General features: G+C 40.7%; 1 protein-coding gene across 1 annotated transcript in view; it reads right to left on the bottom strand.

Annotated features, from left to right (window-relative positions):
• SLIT3 (slit guidance ligand 3) overlaps positions 1–19,899 on the bottom strand; it is a 467,475-nt gene that overhangs the window by 410,233 nt on the left and 37,343 nt on the right. The window contains exon 4 of the mRNA XM_041488030.1: positions 14,572–14,643. Coding sequence (XP_041343964.1) covers positions 14,572–14,643 — 72 coding nt within the window. The remainder of the gene's footprint in view (positions 1–14,571; positions 14,644–19,899) is intronic.

A 19,899-nucleotide genomic window follows, 5' to 3' on the forward strand; every position in this document is an offset into this window, starting at 1 on the left:
CACAAAATTCTGCAAAAAAGAGCCATAAGTCCCATAAAAATCTCAAAATATGTTTTAGCAAGGGATGGTAGTTGACAATAAGCAAAAAAAAAAAAAACCCCACATTATCTATCCTTTCATTCAAATACTCAGGTGCCTTGGGGTAATTCAAAGGAATAAGAGCACTGCATACCATCTGTAATTCTTACATTTTCTCTTAGGAATTATAAAATGCATAACCCTACGAAATGTTAATCAATAAAGTGCTAGTCTCAGTAAGCATCACCACTACATGGTAAGGAGTGGGATGTATGGACTTATGAGAAGTTATGGTGTAAAGTGTGTACTCAATTATTTGCAATCCCTTCAGAATGACAAAATATAGAATAATTTAATCACTAAGTTATTAAAGATAATTATGCTATCTGGAACTATTAGAGATGCAGGGCTATGAGGTGATGTCTGTCTTCAGTCTGTGAAAATATAAAATGAGGAACCACTAAATAATATTATATGGTTCTAATCAACTCACAAACTGAATTTGTCTTTTATTACAGATATAAAATTAAATCAGAAAAACATTTTAAATATCTCATTTTTTCTTCAAAAATAAATCTTCCTAAAATTGAAGTACTTGTCTCATCCACATATTTAACAGTTACTTCATATATTACCTGTCCCTGACATGGCAGTCTCCATAGCATAAATCATTTATTTGGCCAACTAGCCAAGAACTCCAAACTAATTAATCTGCAAAACACAAATGTTAGATTTTGGAATTTTTGTTTTAGCATTTTGTATACAGATGGCTGCCAGAAAAACTCATAAAAACTTTTTTGGAATGGTGGTTTGGAAAAAACCACCATTACTTGAAAAAACCTTTTTGATTTACACATTTAAGTAAAAGTTTGTAATTCAGTAATTCAATTAAATGAGTCAAGTTGAGCTTTCCTGAAGACACTTTTAAGAAGTCCTTCCCTTCAGTGTCAGAGGGAAGTATCACCAGTATCATTATGCAAGAAATGGTGTTGTATTTTCCTTAGCTGAAGCTTCACTACAAGTTGCAAAATCATGAAATGATTGTTTGGGCCCATATGAATCTTCACACACAAAACCCATTTGTGACATGGGCATAGTGCTGCAGCAGCTTAAAACATGCCTGAAATTCAGCACAAGCCAGTGGACGTTCAGACATCATTTCCTTTTAACCACTTTTTCAAAAAATAGTTGGGATTCTTCTGTAATTTAAATAGATTGCTGATGTTGTAGTAACATTACCTTAGAGACTGTTTGGAAATAAATTCAAAAATTAAATCAAGATCATCAGATTAAGATGAGAAAGAGAACAAACCTTTTCCTGTAGATGCAACCTGAAACTAAGTTAATAACATTTAAATTCAAAGGCTGTGTTCTTAGATAATGGGAGGTTGAGCCCAACGTGCCCTTCTGTCAGATTTTACCACTGGGTGTGAGCAGAGAGCAGGCCAGTCCTGAAATCCCTCCTCCTGTAGCAAACCTGGATCCTCCATCCATACCAAGTCCACTTCAGACAGGACCTTGGGAAGGAAAACCACAAGACCAGGAGCCACCTCTGCTATGCTCCCTTTTTCCTTTTTATCCTGTTTTCAAACAGGATCTCTTTGCCTGTGTTACACAGTGACCTCAGCACAGCCACTCTGGTTTTACAGGCTGCTTCTCAGCAAAGCAGAAGCCAGACACATTCACAAAAGGGATAAAGCAAATTAGTTTCTCCCACAATAAGATGCAAGATAATAAAATGCAAAAACACTGAACACCAAGGCACATCCTACCTCTGAAAAGGACACCAAAGTCAATGTTAAAAGTGGATTCAAACAGCACAATTTAGGGTGGGACACAGCTAAAATTGACTTTCCTCAGCAGCAGTTCATCAGCTCTGGCTCCTGATGACTTTCCAGGGTTGTGGGAGTTGAAAGCCAACATCTCAACTCCAACATCCTGATGATGAGCACAATCTTGCACCTCATAGGCACAGGCTCTTCCAGCACCCACAAAAATCCTGTCTACTACATTTAATCTTTCATTCTGAATAGAAGAAGGACAAAAAAATAAAAACTCCACAGTCTGGTATCCCATCCACAGTATCTGCCAAACCTTGAACCAGCTAAAAGCTTCCAAGCCCTAGAAGTAAATACTGCAAATAACATATTTAACCACAGAATACTTCAGGTTGCAGGGGACCTCTGTGGTCATATGGTTCAACTTCCCACTCAGAACACAGCCAGTTAAATGCTGATGAGGTTAATATGCCCCATTCTTTCTTATATTGTATTGTATATATATTCTTATATTTCTGGCAAGAAAACCAGAAAAATCTCCTTCTACATGAAAAAGAAACAAATGGGTTGGCTACCACAATGCTAAATATGAAAACCTTAAAAAGCAGGCACATTAGTGGGGAAAAAACTCCTAACAACACAGTGACTGCTGATCCAAGACAAGCCACTGACTATTTCTACAACTAATCCCCCCAACCTGTGCACATGAAGACAGTTGTGGAAATTTACTTAGGAAAAAACTTCCTTTCCTGAACTGGAGCTTCACCACAAGCTGCAAAATCATTAAATGACTGGTGGGGCCCATTTGAATCTTCACACACAAATCCCATTTGTGACAAAGGCACAGTGCTGCAGCAGCTTAAAACATGCCTGAAATTCAGCATTGCATAATTTTAAAAGTGCAGTTTGAAGTTACACAGAAGCATTGTCACTGGCCATTCAACGCAGCAGCATCCCCAGCAGCCCCCTGGCTCCTGAATATTCACTGGGAGCTGCTAGAGCTTGTTTCTTTGTTAATATTGGACATTTTCATACATAAAAATTGCTTCCCCTCAGTTTTCAACTGTGTTAATCGTTCAGGCCACTGTACATAAGGGAGAGGCCAGGCTGAAAGCCCAGAGAGCAGCTCACTCTGGAATTCTTCCTGCCAATCTGACACTCCAGCACTGGGGCACACTCACAAAAATGCCTTAGAAAGTCTCTGCTAACTGAACTCCTTCCTCATTTTCAGGGCAAGGCTAGAGAGACAAGCCAGAGTGACAAGTCCTCACTTTTCCATATTTTATAGCACGTTTGATGTGCCCTAAAGCAAGAGGGGAATCCTTTTCTCCTTTTCATTTCATTCTTTAGAAGGCAAGGACTCTCCCCAGTGAATTTGGAGAGGTGCAAAAAACACAGTGGTAATAAAGAAGTCTCAACTTTTAAAGGTATATCATTTACACTTTCCATAAAAGTGTATTTATTTACAAACCTTTACTACAAAGTGAAAAACAGTCCAGCTGATATTTTTGCCAAGTTTGACACCCGACACATGGCCTGTTGTAAGCCACAGCTATCCACAGGCCAAGCCAGCCACTGGCCCTTTGTTCATGCGCTTATTTAAACACAATGAAATGGGTTTACCTCATTAAAGAGGAGCTGGAATAAGCTCCAGCTGCATGAGAGTAAGGTGGTCCTCATTTTTAAAAACCAGCAATGCTATTTGGGAAAAATAGTGTAATAAGCAGTGAAGAAAAATAATTCCCTTCAAGCAATTGAAATGCCAGTTTTGAAGACAAAATAGTGCAAAACCCGAGGCCAGTAAAAAGAAACATTGTTTTCCTTTGAAGTTCACCACCAGCTGGGGCAAGTGGCATGTTGCATTCCCCAGGCTTATGGGAAATTTGTTTTCTGTCCTGTCAGGAAAAAAATACCATGGTCCCTCTGGAGCCTGTAATTACTGATGCAACTAAATTACACTTTATCAAAACACTCCACAAATGTTGCCTTGAAAGTCCAGAGCGAGCAGCCCACCTGAGCAAGGTCAGCCTGACCCTGCTCCCGCCAGAGGCAGGGACACTGGAGCACAGCTGAGCATTTCCCATCCCGTGGCAAACTCCAGAACAGCCTCACTGAGATGCCTGGCTCACACAGGGATGTGCCAAACCCAGCAAAGGACCGGCGTTTAGGGGTTTTATGGCAGCCAGCCCAGGGGCAGGCACTGTCCCAGGGTGGTGTTTGCAGCGCAGCCCTTCCTAGAGCAGGAGCAACCCAAGGCCCCTGGAGCCAAGGAAGGGAAGGTGTTTAAGAGAAAAACCTCCTGTAGTCCAGCAAGTTCTGGCATCAAATAACACCAAGATAATGCAAAGGTTGCTACTTCTGCAGAAAATATGCTAGTAAAAAACTTAGCACAACATAGCATCAGCACTGCTCCCAGTGAGGGATTCTAAGGTAGGGGGTTAATCGAGCAGTCACTGGGAAAAAGTAGAGCAGGGCAGTACAAACTCAAGGTGAAAAAAGCAGAAATTCCATCCAGTGCTTTTGAAGATACAGTCACTTTCTGGATATGATTGTTGTAAAGAAATCTGTTTGGGGCTCAGAGACTGAATGTCCCAGGGCACTCAGCAGCCCTCTTCACTCCCACAAAGGACAGCGAGGCAGGGCTGATTTTTCATTTTTCACCTGATTCTGATGATTATCAGAACTTACAGGCACTTCTATTCCTGTGGCTGTGTGGTAGGACAGAGGATTATTCTCTCAACAAAAGAAACTAACTGTATAAGCATAATATTTGGTTTCATATGAGATGCTTTTCTTGTCAGCATTTTTCCTCTCACAGTTCACCAAGCACTGATGTTGTACCATGCATGGAAACCATTCAAAACATTAAACTTTATATTCCTTCAATCAATAGGAATGGAGAAAATTCATATCAGCTGTTTCCTGAAGAAAACATTTCATATATGTCTTTATCAACAGCCCATAAGGGAGTTTAACAGAGCAAAGAAAAAGGCAGGTACTTAATTTCAAATATGCTTCAGTCAATTTTCTCAATAGTATTTGCATTTTTATTGTAGAAAATCTCAATATTCAACACTGGCAATTATGGTATATTTGAATAATGCCACGAAGTTCCAAAGTATTATATAAGGGAAACATTAAAAATCAGCTCATGCACTTTGTATAACACATGGCACCGTGACCTTTAGTTTTCAGTGTGTTACACGGAGTGAAGAATTAAAAGCAGTTCAAAGGCACACCTTGTACAACATCCTTGCCTTAGCCAAGGCAAGATGATGACAAACCAGCCTTGCCAATCTATTCTCACAGCACTGTAGCGTTTAATGACTTGCACGGGTTATTTTAATTTTGTTTCATGAATATTTTCTACCCTTGTAAGTTTTACAGTGCAGTCTGCACTGGGGATGTGGAGCTGCGTCAGGCTCCAGACCAAATCCCCTGGTTCAGCTCCTGACCCTTCTGACAGGCACACACACCCCCAGGCTACAATCCCACGGCTCTCCCAACTGCAGGGGCTGGAATCAAAATGAAATCCTGGATCATTTATGACTGTATTTCAAAAGCAAACCCAGTGCATTTAAAAGTAATAGCAGCTTTCATTTTTGAGACCTTTAAGTGTCTGAAATACTTTAAACAGGCATGGCCTGTTACCCCTGTGAAACACATGGAAAAGCTCCAGAAAGCCTGACTTAAGCTTCCCATTGTACACATCGCAGATTTCAAGAAGAAAACCAAATGATAATTAAAACAAGGAAGTATTTGGCATCGTTTTACCCACCAAACCCTTAACTCATGGGGCACCCTGACTGGGCAATAAATCTCTGTAGGTAAATCAGTGTTCTGCTGCCATGAAACAACCAGGAGAGCTGCAGCCACAAAACTGCTCATGGGAAATGGCCTTTTCTTTTTAAAGACACTGAAGAAAATCAAGACTTCACATGCAGCACTTGTAAATTAACACTCATTAGTATCTCTGCACCATTGATCATGCCCCCTACTTCTACCATCCACACACACTAAAAGAAATTCTCATTATCTGCCACATATTTCCAAAGTATTTGAAAGGACTTTTACAAGACGATGAATGTAAACTCCTCTTTGGCCTCAGGATGACAGTCTATTATGGAAAGCAGCAGAAATATTTACATTATCATTATGATATTTTTCCTGTTGCGTAGATGAGATGTCTGCACTTCAGGTCATCAGTTCAATCTGTTCCTACATTTGCTTTGTGCGAGGAAACTGCCTCAGTGTGAAAATAATGCCAAATGCATTCTAATCTCCTGTTCACCAGAAAGAAAAGACAGTCATATTCACCCTGCATTGTCTCCTAGTTGCAGTAATGACAATTTACACGTGGATTTCCCACTGCTCATTCTAACCACAGACAAGACTCCAGCAGCTCTGAAGCACTGAACCCACAGGAAAACACTTTTCAGCTTTTTCAGAGCACAGCCGAAGGGGAAAGGCAAAAAACGTTCACATAACAACTAACTGATTCAAAGGAAGTTTTCAAACAAGAAAAGCAATACCCATATAGCAACGCTGAGTGCAAGCACACCGTGATGTGCTGACATTTGCTGACTAGCTCTAATGGCAAGGCCAAAAAAGCCACATTAACAAAGCAAATGCAGTAAATCTGACCCTGACAAACTTAGAGCTGCACAGACTACCAGGGTTAGCCAGTTTCCGGAAGAGAAACTGCCTATAAACCATCAGCTCAGAATCCCCCAGTAATAATATACCTGTGGTACAACCTAATGAATCTCCAGCTGCAGACCCACAGCCACTCAATCCTGTGCCAGGCTCGCAAGCAGCCCCCGAGTGCCACAGACAAATCCACCCTGCAGAGGCACCAGCAGCAGCTCCCTGCCCTGCCACCGCCACAAATCAAACCCCAGGAACCAGAACCCAGCACGGCAGGGAGTTACAGAACTTGGACTGCTGCTCACAGAAGCGAAAAAAAAAGCCCAAACTCTGAAGACTAATCTAAACCAGCAAGCCAATAATGCCCACCCACAACTGCTGTGTTTTGAGCCGTAACAGCTCAGTCGTGTGGAAGCCCTGGTAACCAGAAGCTGTCAGTGTTTTTCCCCCATTTAAACTCATCACTCTGAAGACAGAAGCAGTTAATAAGGACACATTTCAGAGCTGGCAGAGCACACACAGCCGCCCTGAGAACCCTTGTGCGCTGAGTGACCATGGAGCCCCCACCCAGCTGCACTTGCTGGGACTCACTCAAAGCAGCAGCAGACTCTGCAGAAGCTCAGAAAAGCCTGATTTTGCTAAGCACCTCCAGGATGGTCTCAAAAAGAATGAACTCTGATGGGAATTAATGCCTATTTGTGAGCAAACACTGAATTTTTCAGTATTCCTTGTTTGATACTAATAAGGCAAATTCTAAGAAGCATCAGAAACTACTTATAAGGGCTCTGTTGATGCAAAATCATGGAGTGGACTTAGTGAGCTCACAGGGCTGCTCTTGGTGTTAGCATTTTGCAGTTCAGGATTGCTTTGAGCAGCCAGTTACAGTATATTAACATTATTTTTAATGTTCTATCTCCAAGCCATGTGATTTGAAACTTGAATATATCTGAGAGTGCTTTAAAAATCCCAACATTCAGGAAAAGGGACGCCCAGCAGCATGGCTAAGGCTAGCAAATAATTGTCAAATAATTTAATTAATCCCACTAATTTGGAGCCTCCTGATTTCTTGAGCTGAATATCAGTGAAAAGATGTCACCCTTCAAGTAGCAAAGGAAAAAACATTGGAAATGCAGGGCAGTAGTTACCCAGCTAACAGAGCAGAACAACTTATTTCCAAAGCAGACTTATGCTTAATCTGCATGTGTGGCATTTCTTCTGGAAATGTATAATCCTTTGCCACAAACTCCCTTAAATAGCTTTGCAATAAGATGACCTGATCACAGCAGTTGGCAATAGAACCCTCCTTAGAAGGGAGACGCCACTAAAACCCAGCAGTAATTTTCACAGAAAACACCCTTTCCTCCCCAGTCGTGCCTGTTTCCCTTAAGAGGGGAAACAAGACATCTGCACACTATCATTTCAAACAACCAATTTCACACAGAGGAAAAAAGCAGCACTGAGGAAGAAGCCTTCTGGCTTTTCAAAATGTTTTCCTTTCTACTCTCAAAATAATAATAAGTTTAAAATATTTTACATTTTTAATTATTCTTCTGCCCTAATTTAGACAGACAGAAGATCCTTAGACTCTTCAAATAAAATTGCTGTGTACTTTATTTTAAAAAAATGGTTAAATACATTATTTACAAGCAGAGCCCAAAAGAAGATCTAGAATGACTTCAGCTTGATAAATGGTGTAAATGTCATCCAGCTATCTGCAGCACAAGCCCCTGACCTAATGCACATCTTTCCCAAGCCAGAAGTGCACCCCAGAGACCAGCAAACACTTACTGTAATTATTTACTGTCTTCTGAAAAGAGCTGCTGTGATCTATACACAGTAAAACTACAATTATTGGATGTGGATGGAACCACAAAAACACCCTGTTACAAGCCCAAGCTCTTTTGTCATGGCAACACCCTAACTCACACTCCTGCAACAATTGAATTGTCAGGATCCTGCTTTAATGGGAAATGATAATGGAGCTCTGAGGCAGCGATCTGGGAGAGCTTTTTTTCTAGAAAGAGAACAGAGAAACAAAGAGGACACTAAGAAAATGTATGATCTGGTTGCTTTTCCAAGCACAGCTTCTAATGACACCCACAAGATGAAAGAGGCCGAGTTTGACCAGGAGCTGTGGTTTGGTGGGCTGGGCTGGCTGAGGATGGGGCTGGCAAGGAGGGGTTACCAGTGACACTCCTCAGAGGGCTTCCAGCAGCAAATCCTGGGCAAATCACAGCCATGTGCAACAAACCCCTGGCTACAATCAACATCTGAGCTGCACAGGCATCAGAGGAAAGCAAACATTGGGAAAATCTAACACACACTGCACTCATCCAGCCCCAGGCAGGAGACACTGACTCCCCTGGGCACTGCAGCAGAGAAGTGTCCCTCAGGGAAAGTGACAACACCTTCATATTTACATCTAGCCAGGGCAGCTTCTTAACTAGAGCACTAACTAAAGAGATCCAGCTGCTCCTACCAGGAATTATCCAAGGAAAGTACTTACACAAAATCAAATACACACACTGCACACACACTGATATCATAAGGAAGAGAACAAGTCAAGGAAAGAGATGGCAAATAGCAATTTCCAAAAAAAAAAAACCACTGCCCTGCTGTGGTTTCATTGTCACTGAAGTTAATATCCCCGAGTCAGGTCTGCTTTGCAGACTGACAACAAAGCTCAACCAGCCCTGCAGAAGATTCAAGGATATCCTGAAGCTCAGTATTTAGGAGAGGCTTGAAGAAAAAAGCCAAAGGTACCTGGGGTTGAAGTGAGGGTTGAGGTTATACTCTGCACAGGTCAACATCTCTCCCTGCTCTGATCTCACCCCACGGGCCTTTCATTTTATTTTCTCTCCCTGCCCAGCTGAGAAGAGCAGTGACAGAGCAGCTCTGGGCACCCGTGTCCTGCCAGGGTCAGCCCAGCACACAGCCTCAGCCGTTCTGGGATTCTGCTAAAACTGAATATTGCCTACTTTTCAGGCTACTCACAGAACTTGTGTTGTGTGCTGCAAGTACCTACTCACTATTTTACCCATCTATCAATCAACTTTCAAAATATTTCACTAGACAAGAAATAAGCATCCCACTGATCCAGCTCTGACAAATCTCACAGTGCTACAAATACTTACACCATGTTAACAGCAAGAAACTCATTACTGAATGGCTGTTCCTGATACTGAGAGAAAATGCCATTTCATTAAAACAAATAATTTGTCTACAGTCTCTCCATGATGCTGATTGTGCCACTTAAGCCTACTTTAGAAATAACTGTAAATGAATATGATAAAACATTGGGACACCACGACTAGAAAATTTAAACACAAAGGTATTGGGCACACCAAATTGTCTCAGCTCAGGATCACAGGGCTCTGCTCCCACACTAAGACACTCATTCTTGAAATAAAACCTAGATTCTGATAGTACTCAAAAAGTAAACAAATTCATTTCAGAGTCTAATGGATGCTTCCACAATGCTTATACTGATATTCTGGTGTCACATTTCAGTATCTAAATTTCCAGAGCCTGGTTTGCTCAGTCAAGAGACAGCTAAGACAGTTCATTAAAAGCAAATAGACCCAACAAATGGTCCATGGCTATAAATTTGGTCGAGGCATTAATTCTCACTGCAAGACTTGAGTTTAGAGCCCTTCTAAGAGGTTTCTTTTCACACACACAAAGGAGCTTTACCATGACTACTTAGCAGCTAGCCTGAGGTATAGAGGCTTCAACAATGAAACAAATATATTCTTACATGACAGGGTGTTTGTGGGAAAATGAGCTTGTTTCCCCCTTTGGTTTTCAAAGATAAATAAGCATCTCATGGACCCCTAGAATACTTGTCTTTTAGTGAAAAGCAGATGCACTAAAATCATTTTATACAGCAGCTTTGCACACAAAGGAAACAGGATTCCAGCAGGCACAAATCTTTGCTTACAACCTTTGCAAATAAATTTCACAAGTTGTTTTGGATATAAGAAAATAACTGACTTAGAATCAAAACCTAGTTTCATAGCTGTTAAATTACATGTTTCATTTTATTATACTTTTTCAGTGCATTTCACTAGCTGTATTAAAAATACCTGTTCCTTTATGGATAGATATTAGTAAGTATCTGAAACTATTAAAAATTATCTTTCATGCTTTTATTTCTCAATTAATTAAAAATGTCTTTTCCTTGATTCAGTTTTCTCATTAAATTGCCTGCATTTTGAATTATTAGACAATTATCCCAGATAAAACAGTTGAGAAGCTTTAAAACCTAGGCAGTGAAGGCAACAGAGCAATGAGAAACATTTCCACTAGAGAATCCAATCAAGGGCTCATTCACCATCCAACTTAAACTTAAAACCCTTATCTAAACCAAAGCAAACAAAACCCATGAGTCTCAAAGCCCCTCTTTCTAGAAGAAAAGGCTCAACGCCTTATGAGAAACTCGTTTTGTGGGACGCCTCACATTCCATTTCAGGTTTATTTCACTATATATATTCCTGCTGGTAATATCAACCAGATGTGACAAAGAAGCCCAACCAGCCCTGTAAAAGATGCAAGGATATCCTGAAGCTCAGAATTTGGGAGAGGCTTGGAGAAAAAAAAGCCAAAGGTACCTGGGGTTAAAGTGAGGGTTGAGGTTATAATCTGAGAAATATTCTGAAATCAGTTTCAGTGGTTATCAGAAAGGGGATTGCAGTGGAACCTGGTGCCACACATGGGACATCAGCACTGCTGTCCCAATCCATGTGCACAGGGAGCAGCACGAGAACCCCCAGGTTTGTCCTGCAGCTTTTCAAGCACATCATCGACATGAAACCAGGTCCTACATTGTGACTGCCAGCAGCAGCAGGGCTGAAGAGATTCTGCTGGTACCAACCAACAGAAACAAAGCTCGTTCCTCCAGAAAAGCCCCAGGTTTCAGCCTGGCTGACAGAACACACAGAAAAGCCCTCAGTTGCTTTTTCAGCCTTTAACTACTCCTGAAACATTAACAGGTCTTCCCCAAAACCCTCCAGCACACAAAATTCCTTCATATTTAAGCAGCTCAGTCACTCCATCGCCACCAAATTTTAGCCATGATAATAAATATGCTCAATTTCCACACTGTCATGAAGCAACCAAACTCAGAATGTCATCTTTCTCTTTAGCTTTATCTTAGAAAAAAGTCTAGCTCCTACCTTCATTAACAAAGCCATGGACTATTACATTCACTGCATGTCTGCTGGAGAGGGCAGCTTCAGAATCACAGAATTCATCTCTGTTTCCTCCATGGACAAGACTAGAAGCTCTTCAGTCCAATGAATAAACCCAAATCTTACAATCTGAACATACTGCATTGAAATATTTAGTTCTTTAAAATTTTGCATTGTTTAAGCTGTAGCGAGTTTACAAAATTAAAATACTTGACTTTTGAACTTTCTATTTTATGAGGATTATAATTATTAAGAAGAAAATAATGGAGTAATGTCTGAGTAGCTCAGAGTCAAGAGCTGGAAAATATGGCAGCAGAAGTACTATAGCTATTCCACGGAAAATTAAAATTAAGACCAGCGTTATCTACACTTTTTAATGTTCATTTAAATTCACTGCTCGTAAATTCCACAGAATCTACCTCACCCCTGCATCAGCCTGTCTTATGGATTTTTGTTTCACTGCTTTTATGCCCTTTCATCACTTTCTCAGCTCTGCTTTCTTCTGGAGAGGCTGGGTCAGAGCAGCTGCAGGGAGGAATGCAGGCACCACTGCCCCTCCACTCGAGCATCTGAGAGCAGAGGGGCACTGCTGGATTCAGACAAGGCAGAGCAGAAGCAGGAAACAACAGCTCTGAATCCACAGCAGTGGGACCAAGACAGCAACATGAAACAAGAGAGAGCAACCATATATATGTATGGGTGTATTTTAAATTCTAGTAAGAAGCAAATGTTTCATTCTTATCCCATGATGGAAAAACATGCAACCAAACTACACTTGGAACTGTAACAGTTCACTTGAGCTAAGATTTATTTGCTTATAATACACACTGTATTTATAGAACACTTGTATCTTCAAAAGAAAAAGCGAGTTTCTTCTGACAAACAGTGTTAAAGTGATCTATCTAATGCACTGCTCAACAGTAAGCAAGGCTGAATGAATGTCAGTGAATAAAGACAAATGTTCCGACAGCACCCGTTGGGAGGCATTACAGAACACAGCCTTCAGATTAATCACCCCATTCTATGGAACTTTATTACAATCCTTATATTCTAAAAGCAAAATTATTGCCCTTGCTGTTACGGGCTATGATGTATCATGATTACATGACCTACTGGAAAACACACTCTGTGGGACTGAGCAGCCTCAGCTACTTTCACTTCAGCTCTTTGTGCAGGCTCCTGAGGACAGATGCACACAAGTTATCAACACAGCATTCCACTGAAACCACAAACTACCAGAGAGTTCCTCTCGTGACATCCAGGTACAGTGAGACCACTCACAGAGCAATTTTCAACATGTTAAGCTGGAATTTGTAGAGATCCAGGTAAACTCTATAAAAGCTTTTCTCTGGATAGCATCATCATATCCTTAGACAACCAACCCACATAAGGCAACTCTTCTAACCAATAAATACAACTGGCACCTTCCAGAGACCAGATTAAGGTATCTATAACCATGTCCCAGCTCACACTTTGGACTCAAGTTGAGTTTCAAGAAGCAAAATTTCAAAACCATGTAAAGAACATTAGGAAATGCAACCAAATTCTTCAGCTCAAGCAAATCCATTCAGCAGATATATCCTAGTGAATTCAAAAGTCATGACAAAGCTTGCAAAACAAGTCCAACAAAGATTTTTCCAAGTAGATTTTAAGACTAAAACACATCTATAGCTTATATTTGTAATATATTTTTTACATTTGTAGAATAATGGCTTGCACAGTTTTTCATGAGCAAAAGAAGTTCATTAGAGAACTTCTCCAAAATTTCAGTATCACTTGTTGCACCTATGCAACAGCACTGCAACAGCTGAACAGCACTGTTCAGCTTGCCTCTTTTAAACATAAACCAAGATCCTACTTCTTTAAAGTCATCTGATTCCAAAATTAATCTGCACTATCACCATGTGGTTTGTATTTCCATGGGAAAAAGAATTTACTGTCTAAATGGTTGGGTTGCACATTGATGCATTAAAACAATTATAAAAACTCCACATGAATGGAGAACTTTTTCAGCCACCCTGTAATAACTTCACAATTTCACTAACCAAATCACAAGTCTCAGGATCTGATTTTCCATAAATGAACTCAAGCATTAAAAGATCAGTTTCACCAAATTCCAAAAGCCAGCGTGGGTCACACGTTTAACTTTGGCAGGATCCAGAAAATTATTTCAAACAGTTTTTGACTACTCCTTTGAAAAGGCAGGCGACTCTTTTTTGATAGTAACTACACAGGCACCTGCTCATCCATTTTATTTTTATACACTTTTAAAAAACGTGTATTTTGCAAATCATTATTGTTCTACCACCCTCTCCCTCCTCCCACCAAAAACAAATCATGCCAAGTTCATGACATCCTTCTCTTGCTGCTGAAATGGGCCTTGATGCCATCTAAACATTTTATAACACAGTTTTTATATTTCAAAGAAAAAAATTATTTACTTCTCCATAATTTCTCCTCTTCCTGCCTAATGAGGCAGCAGCCATAACTTTGCTGGTCTATCTGGCAAAGCCTTGACTCACTTGAAAAGATAATTTTCCAAACTAAAGAATTAGTAGCTACCTCCATTATTTTAAAATAAGTATATGCACTCTCTCTTTGTGGACATCTGGCCTGAACCAGATACATGAACCTGACACTTTCCATGGTTCCTGCAGCTCTACAGAGTTCAAAATAAGTCACCTTGACGTCACCCTGGTGAATAGATGAGGAACACAAAAATTCTGTGGTTTCTCTTCCCTCTGATATTTATGCTCTACCAAATTACAGCTACACACAAGCAAACATAACACATCCCCTAAAAAACCCTTACTAACTGGCAGTTTAATATCACAGAAATTAAACCTCTCGCCGCAGTCAAAACACAAACATGTGAATCTGCACAATAAGGAACATAAAATAGAAACACACCACAGAAAAATAGATCAGATTATACTTACAGCCGGGTTAACTTCTGTGTGTTCTGGAAAAGCAGCTCGGGAAGAACTTGCAATTTATTCTTGTTCAGACGCCTAAACAGTTATAATCAGAACAAAAAAAAAATAGATTAGATTATCTTCCAATTGAAGAAGTTTATTCTGTTGTGCATAAGCACATGAAGCTCCCATTGCATTAAACTTCATGCTATGAATTTGCCATTGGATGCTTTGTGCATTTTATTCATTCAGGAGGCAAAATGTGGCACTTGTAGAGCACCTGCCCACATCCACGAGGTGGGGAGCCAAGGGACAGGCACCACAAAGTTTTAATATGGATGAGTACAAAAACATAACTTTTAAATTTTCCTCTGGATGGCCACTGAGAATCATACACTCAGCTCACTCTGCTTCAGGAACAGCTACTGGCAGAAATCTGGATTTTCATTCTTCTTCAAAAAATGTAGGCACAGTAAATTCAGTAACTTGACCAACCAAGATTATTCCCAGATTAGCTATTATTTCTGTAGTATACATAATTTCTTTTTTAAAAGAATTTTCTTGAAACTTCACTTGGAAAACCTGAGCACTGTTGTAGAAAATATGAACATATGGGTAACCAGATGACTACATGGTGATTTGAAATAGAATATTAATCCTGAAGATTCTTCCAGGAACATTTTAGAGAACAGATTAGTGTTTATACATTAGTCCCTTTTACTCACTCACTATACAAGTTTTTACTCTGGTGACAACTTGCCAGTTTTTAGCAAACAACCATTCCAAGCTATTCCAGCCCTGTAACTATAAAAAGCATGAGCCACCTCTCCATAAAATGTGTGACAGCCCTGCAAAATCTGCAAGCACTTCTGCTTGTAAGACACAATCCTGTTCTTCAATTCTTTTTCAATGTGAACAGTCACCTGCTCTCACAGTGCCAATGAACACTATTTGCTAATTACCAGAGCTAATTACAAACAACCCCACTCCAAAAAGGGGCAGCTGAGTTGTTCTCCAAGCTCATCTATGAGCCCTTGTGCCCCCTTTGTTCCCAAGCCACCTTCCAGGTTAACTTTGATAGCAGATCTATTTCTGCTGAAGTTTTGATCTCCAAAGACACCTGGAACTTTTATAAACCCACTGCTGCTTAGCACCCCATATCTGCTTTCCAGCTCTCTTGCACGCTGAGTAATTTCACTATCAGAATTCAAGAATTTTTGGAATTGAAAGGCCTTCCTGAGATCAAACTAACTTTGTGGGGTTTCATATGGCAGAGTTTTCACATGGCCACCATATGAACATGTCTTGTGAGACAAAGGGGTGATGGAGGAGAGGGGAATTTTAACTTCTCTTTCTGGCACCTAGAACAGATCAAAGGCTGCATCTGCCTGAGCCTGAGCACTGTGCATTGCACACACCACATGAGAACCAATATTTGTATCTGCTGAAGTTACTTCCTGCAGCTTCTATCAACTGCTCAATGACATTTTTGAGTTAAATGGACAAAACAGCAAATGAAGTTTTAAAGAATAGGAGAGATGCTAGTCTTGCATTTGAGAAAATACATGGCAAGATTTGAAACTAGATTCCCTTACACCCATGTGACATTTTACAATTTTATAGCTAAGTAAACAATTTTATTTAATTCAAGGTTGATGGCAATGTGCTACTTAGCCCTCATCAGAGTCATTGCTTTGGTTAATCATGTTTACCTTTTAGAATAACAGGATGAAATACAACAAAAAAAAAGACTTATTCAGGGCTTAGCACTCCTCATCCATCCTCCTTCACCAAGGCCACCACTATTTATTGAGACACGCTGAACAAAATCAACTTATTTATCATCCAAAATGCAAGAGTGCCAGTGAAATGCATCTATTACACACGGTGTCAAATGTTTATTCCTGTGTCTGATTATCATTTCAGATCTCACAATGTACACATAATTATGCACTGTCAACCCAAAGTAATCTGACTCATCTCAAAGGAACACCCCAGGAATATGTTTTAAGGTTATTCTTTTCCCTCCTTGCAAGGATTTCACAAATGCTGAGCTTATGCTTATTGTTCTAAGCCAACGAAGCTAATCAAAATCAGATTAAATTTCTAGAGCAGGAGGTTTCACACCAACCAGCAGACAAGGGAATATATGTACTAACAAGAAATCATATTTCCAGGTTAGCAAATGTTTCACTGAGAAGTGAAACATTTACAACTTGCAGTGACACAAGAAACCCAGATAGGGGAAAACACCTAACATTGAGGAGTTTTCTCTAATTTACTATCAAATTAATCCAGAAGTTTGAACACCTTATATTTTTTCCTATTATTTATATGGGCCAACACTCTCCCAACTGTGATAGCAAAAGGACTGAGTTCTCAGCTGCCCTTTTAAATTCTCCTAAGCATTTTAATATCTCAACCTCCATATTGATTTTGTTTCAAGCATTATATGAAGTAACATCCACACAAGGACCCTTGCAGAGCTCACACTGTGAGCTGCTCTTCACTAGCACTAAACATTTCGTATGGATCTAAATTTAATTAATATTTTTATATTATATTGTTTTAAATTAAATGCTTCTTACACTGCAGCAGAAAGCAAAATGAATTTGTGTATCAAGGCCAAGAACTCAATGAAATTCTGCCTTTGCCTTAACTTGTGTAAACTTGATTTTCAAATTCCCCCAGCACTGCTGGTCAGTGCTCCTGCACACATTCCATCCTCCAGAAGCTTCAGGTGAGCTTTATTTCTGCCCCAAACCAGAGTCTGCAGCTCTCTAATGCCAGGTTATGTCACTAATTGATAATGAAGCACATTCGTGTAACACCAAACACTTGAAGACAAGTGTCTATCCATGTCTTGTCTCAAGCTATGGGACTCTCCAAACCTTCCACCACTTCCTAAGATTTATTTCAAGTTTAAACTTCCACCAGAAGTCATTTTACTCATAGTTTGATTCTCAGGGGAGCTATGGGAATGAACAGGGGGTTGTTTCTGTCGAACATCACCCACTGTATTATAATTTCTACTGCAACACTTACTGAAATATAAGACTAGATCACCTCGTAGAAACTTAGACATACTTGATGTAGGATACATTTAACATTCTCCTATTTATTATGTGTCAGAAAGCCACCAATAGCCTAGAAAAAATCTCAATTACACCTCTTATTTCTCTTCCTGGGCTTGGGAGAAAGGCCATTAAGAAAGTCCTCAATACAGAAGTATCAAAGTACCAGACAGGATGTTTTTAAATTCCAAAAAAAAGAGACAGAGACATGTTTAAAGATTATTTAATGAAAAGACCAAATGTTCTGAATGGCCATTTGTAAGCACTGTTTCCTCTGGTTTGACAAAGAGGTGCCAAGCACGGATGAAATGCAGTGGAAGAGCTCCTAACACATCATTTGACAAGAACTGGGGTTTATCCTCACCTCTCAGTGTCAGTTCTGGAACAGAGAGGGAAACTTACAGTGTAAGGTGGAGCAAACCTTGGGAATGCCAGCACAGGGATGGAGCTGTGCCTCAGGAGAGGTGCAAAGCACACCTGGGCACACTGAGGGATCTGCAGCCCCTCTCCACACCCAATGGCCCCCAGAGAGGAACAGAAATGCCCCCAGCTTGCCCAGACCTGTCACCATCCCATTACTGCCTCAGTCTAAATCCTGTCAGCTGCCCAATTTTAGTGACAGCAGTACTTTTGATTTTGTAACAAGTATCTTGGAAATGGTGAAGCCATATTACAGTGAAATAAAAATAGTCTGCAAAAAGTTCATAAACAAAATGAGCCAGAATTTTGTGAAATGATTCTGTGGATGTTGTTCCTGGGACTGTACTTCATTAACAAATATAGATACTCCTGATTTTAAATTAGTGACTTAAAATAGAAACAACATCAGGTCATACCTGGAAAATGAATTTAAATCCAGTTTTGCAGCTGTAACTGGCTACATCATGGAGGAATGTCAGATCAGCTTTGTGAATCTTAACAGTAGAACACAATTTAAAAAATATGTCATTATCAAACTAAATTCCTGGGACTGTTCAGACTAGGAATGCAGCATAAAAAGAAACCCTTGGAAGTGGGCTCTTCCCTCAGGCTGGGAGCACAGCAGCCCTGCAGCCAGGACCATGCACAGCACCCAGGCACACCCAGGGCAGGGAGGAACCTGGGGCACAGAGCCAGCCAACATCTGCCCCACACTGTGGGACCTGGGACTGCTGGATGGGAATGCAGCTGCTCAGTCTCCAGTGTATTCCAAACTGGATGCTTTACAGCTAATAAGACCTGCAAAGTATTCCAGGAACTCGGAGCACTGGGCAGGATGATGCATAATCATGGAATGCCACGAACAGATTAGCTCCAGTGCTGGATCAGAAGCAGCTCTGGATGTGCACAGCATGGAGCCCAGACTAATAAAGCCTCCTGGAAGCTGAAGAACTGTGCAGAGAGGCTCCCCAGGAGTCGTATCAGCTCTGGCAATACCTGCATTGAGTCAAATTTATTAACTCTGATTAGACACATGCTGGCTGCGCAGTCAACAATCCCCACACACTGCAGCTCCCTCCATCTTCCAGACTCCTTTAACCACTGCTCTGCACAGGAAATAGAACTTGGCACGTTCTGTTTTGTTACCCTGCTCCTCAGGTCCCCACAGTGGCCCACTAGAGGTGACCAGGCACCAAGTGCACACAAAGCCCTCGATGTGCCAGCCAAGGGTGTCCAGGAGCCCATCCATCACCTCCACGGAGCCCACCACAGCAGGACTCTGCTCCCTCCCAAGGCTCAGAGCCACCATGGTTCTGCTGGAACATGTTTAGGGAGCTGTAAAGGATAAAAGCTAAAAGGCCATACTTCTGTCTGCAGGAATTCAGTGCAAAAGTCAAATATCGCTACTTCTGAAATTATTACGTATCACTGGCACATTCTTAATAATGGCTGCTTACTAATTCTTAATACTGGATGTTGACTTCTCACATAAAATTAGTACATAAATGTCTGCACTTCACAGCTTTATCCTGTTACAAACTGCATTTTCTTTCTTTGTAACCCAAATGGCCTAAATTGCAGACTTACAGAATTTGTGACCTTTCTAAGTCCACACATACAAAGCTGCCCTCTGGTTTATTCTGTTTTCTTTAGAGCAGCTCCACACAGCATCAAACACACTGTTCCAACACTTCCTCTCGCCTCCCAAAAACATTTTGCTCATATGTACAAACCAGTGCCAGGTTCTCCCCTTGCCCCGCAGCCTGCTGCCCACCTGGGGGTTCCTGTGTCCTGAGGGCAAAGGGGGAGAGGGAAACAACCTCGGTGTCAATCACAGAATATCGAGGGCCCTTGAAAA

This window comes from Pyrgilauda ruficollis, unplaced genomic scaffold (genome assembly GCF_017590135.1).
Source record: "Pyrgilauda ruficollis isolate IOZ18807 unplaced genomic scaffold, ASM1759013v1 scaffold86, whole genome shotgun sequence".
Lineage (NCBI taxonomy): Eukaryota > Metazoa > Chordata > Aves > Passeriformes > Passeridae > Pyrgilauda > Pyrgilauda ruficollis.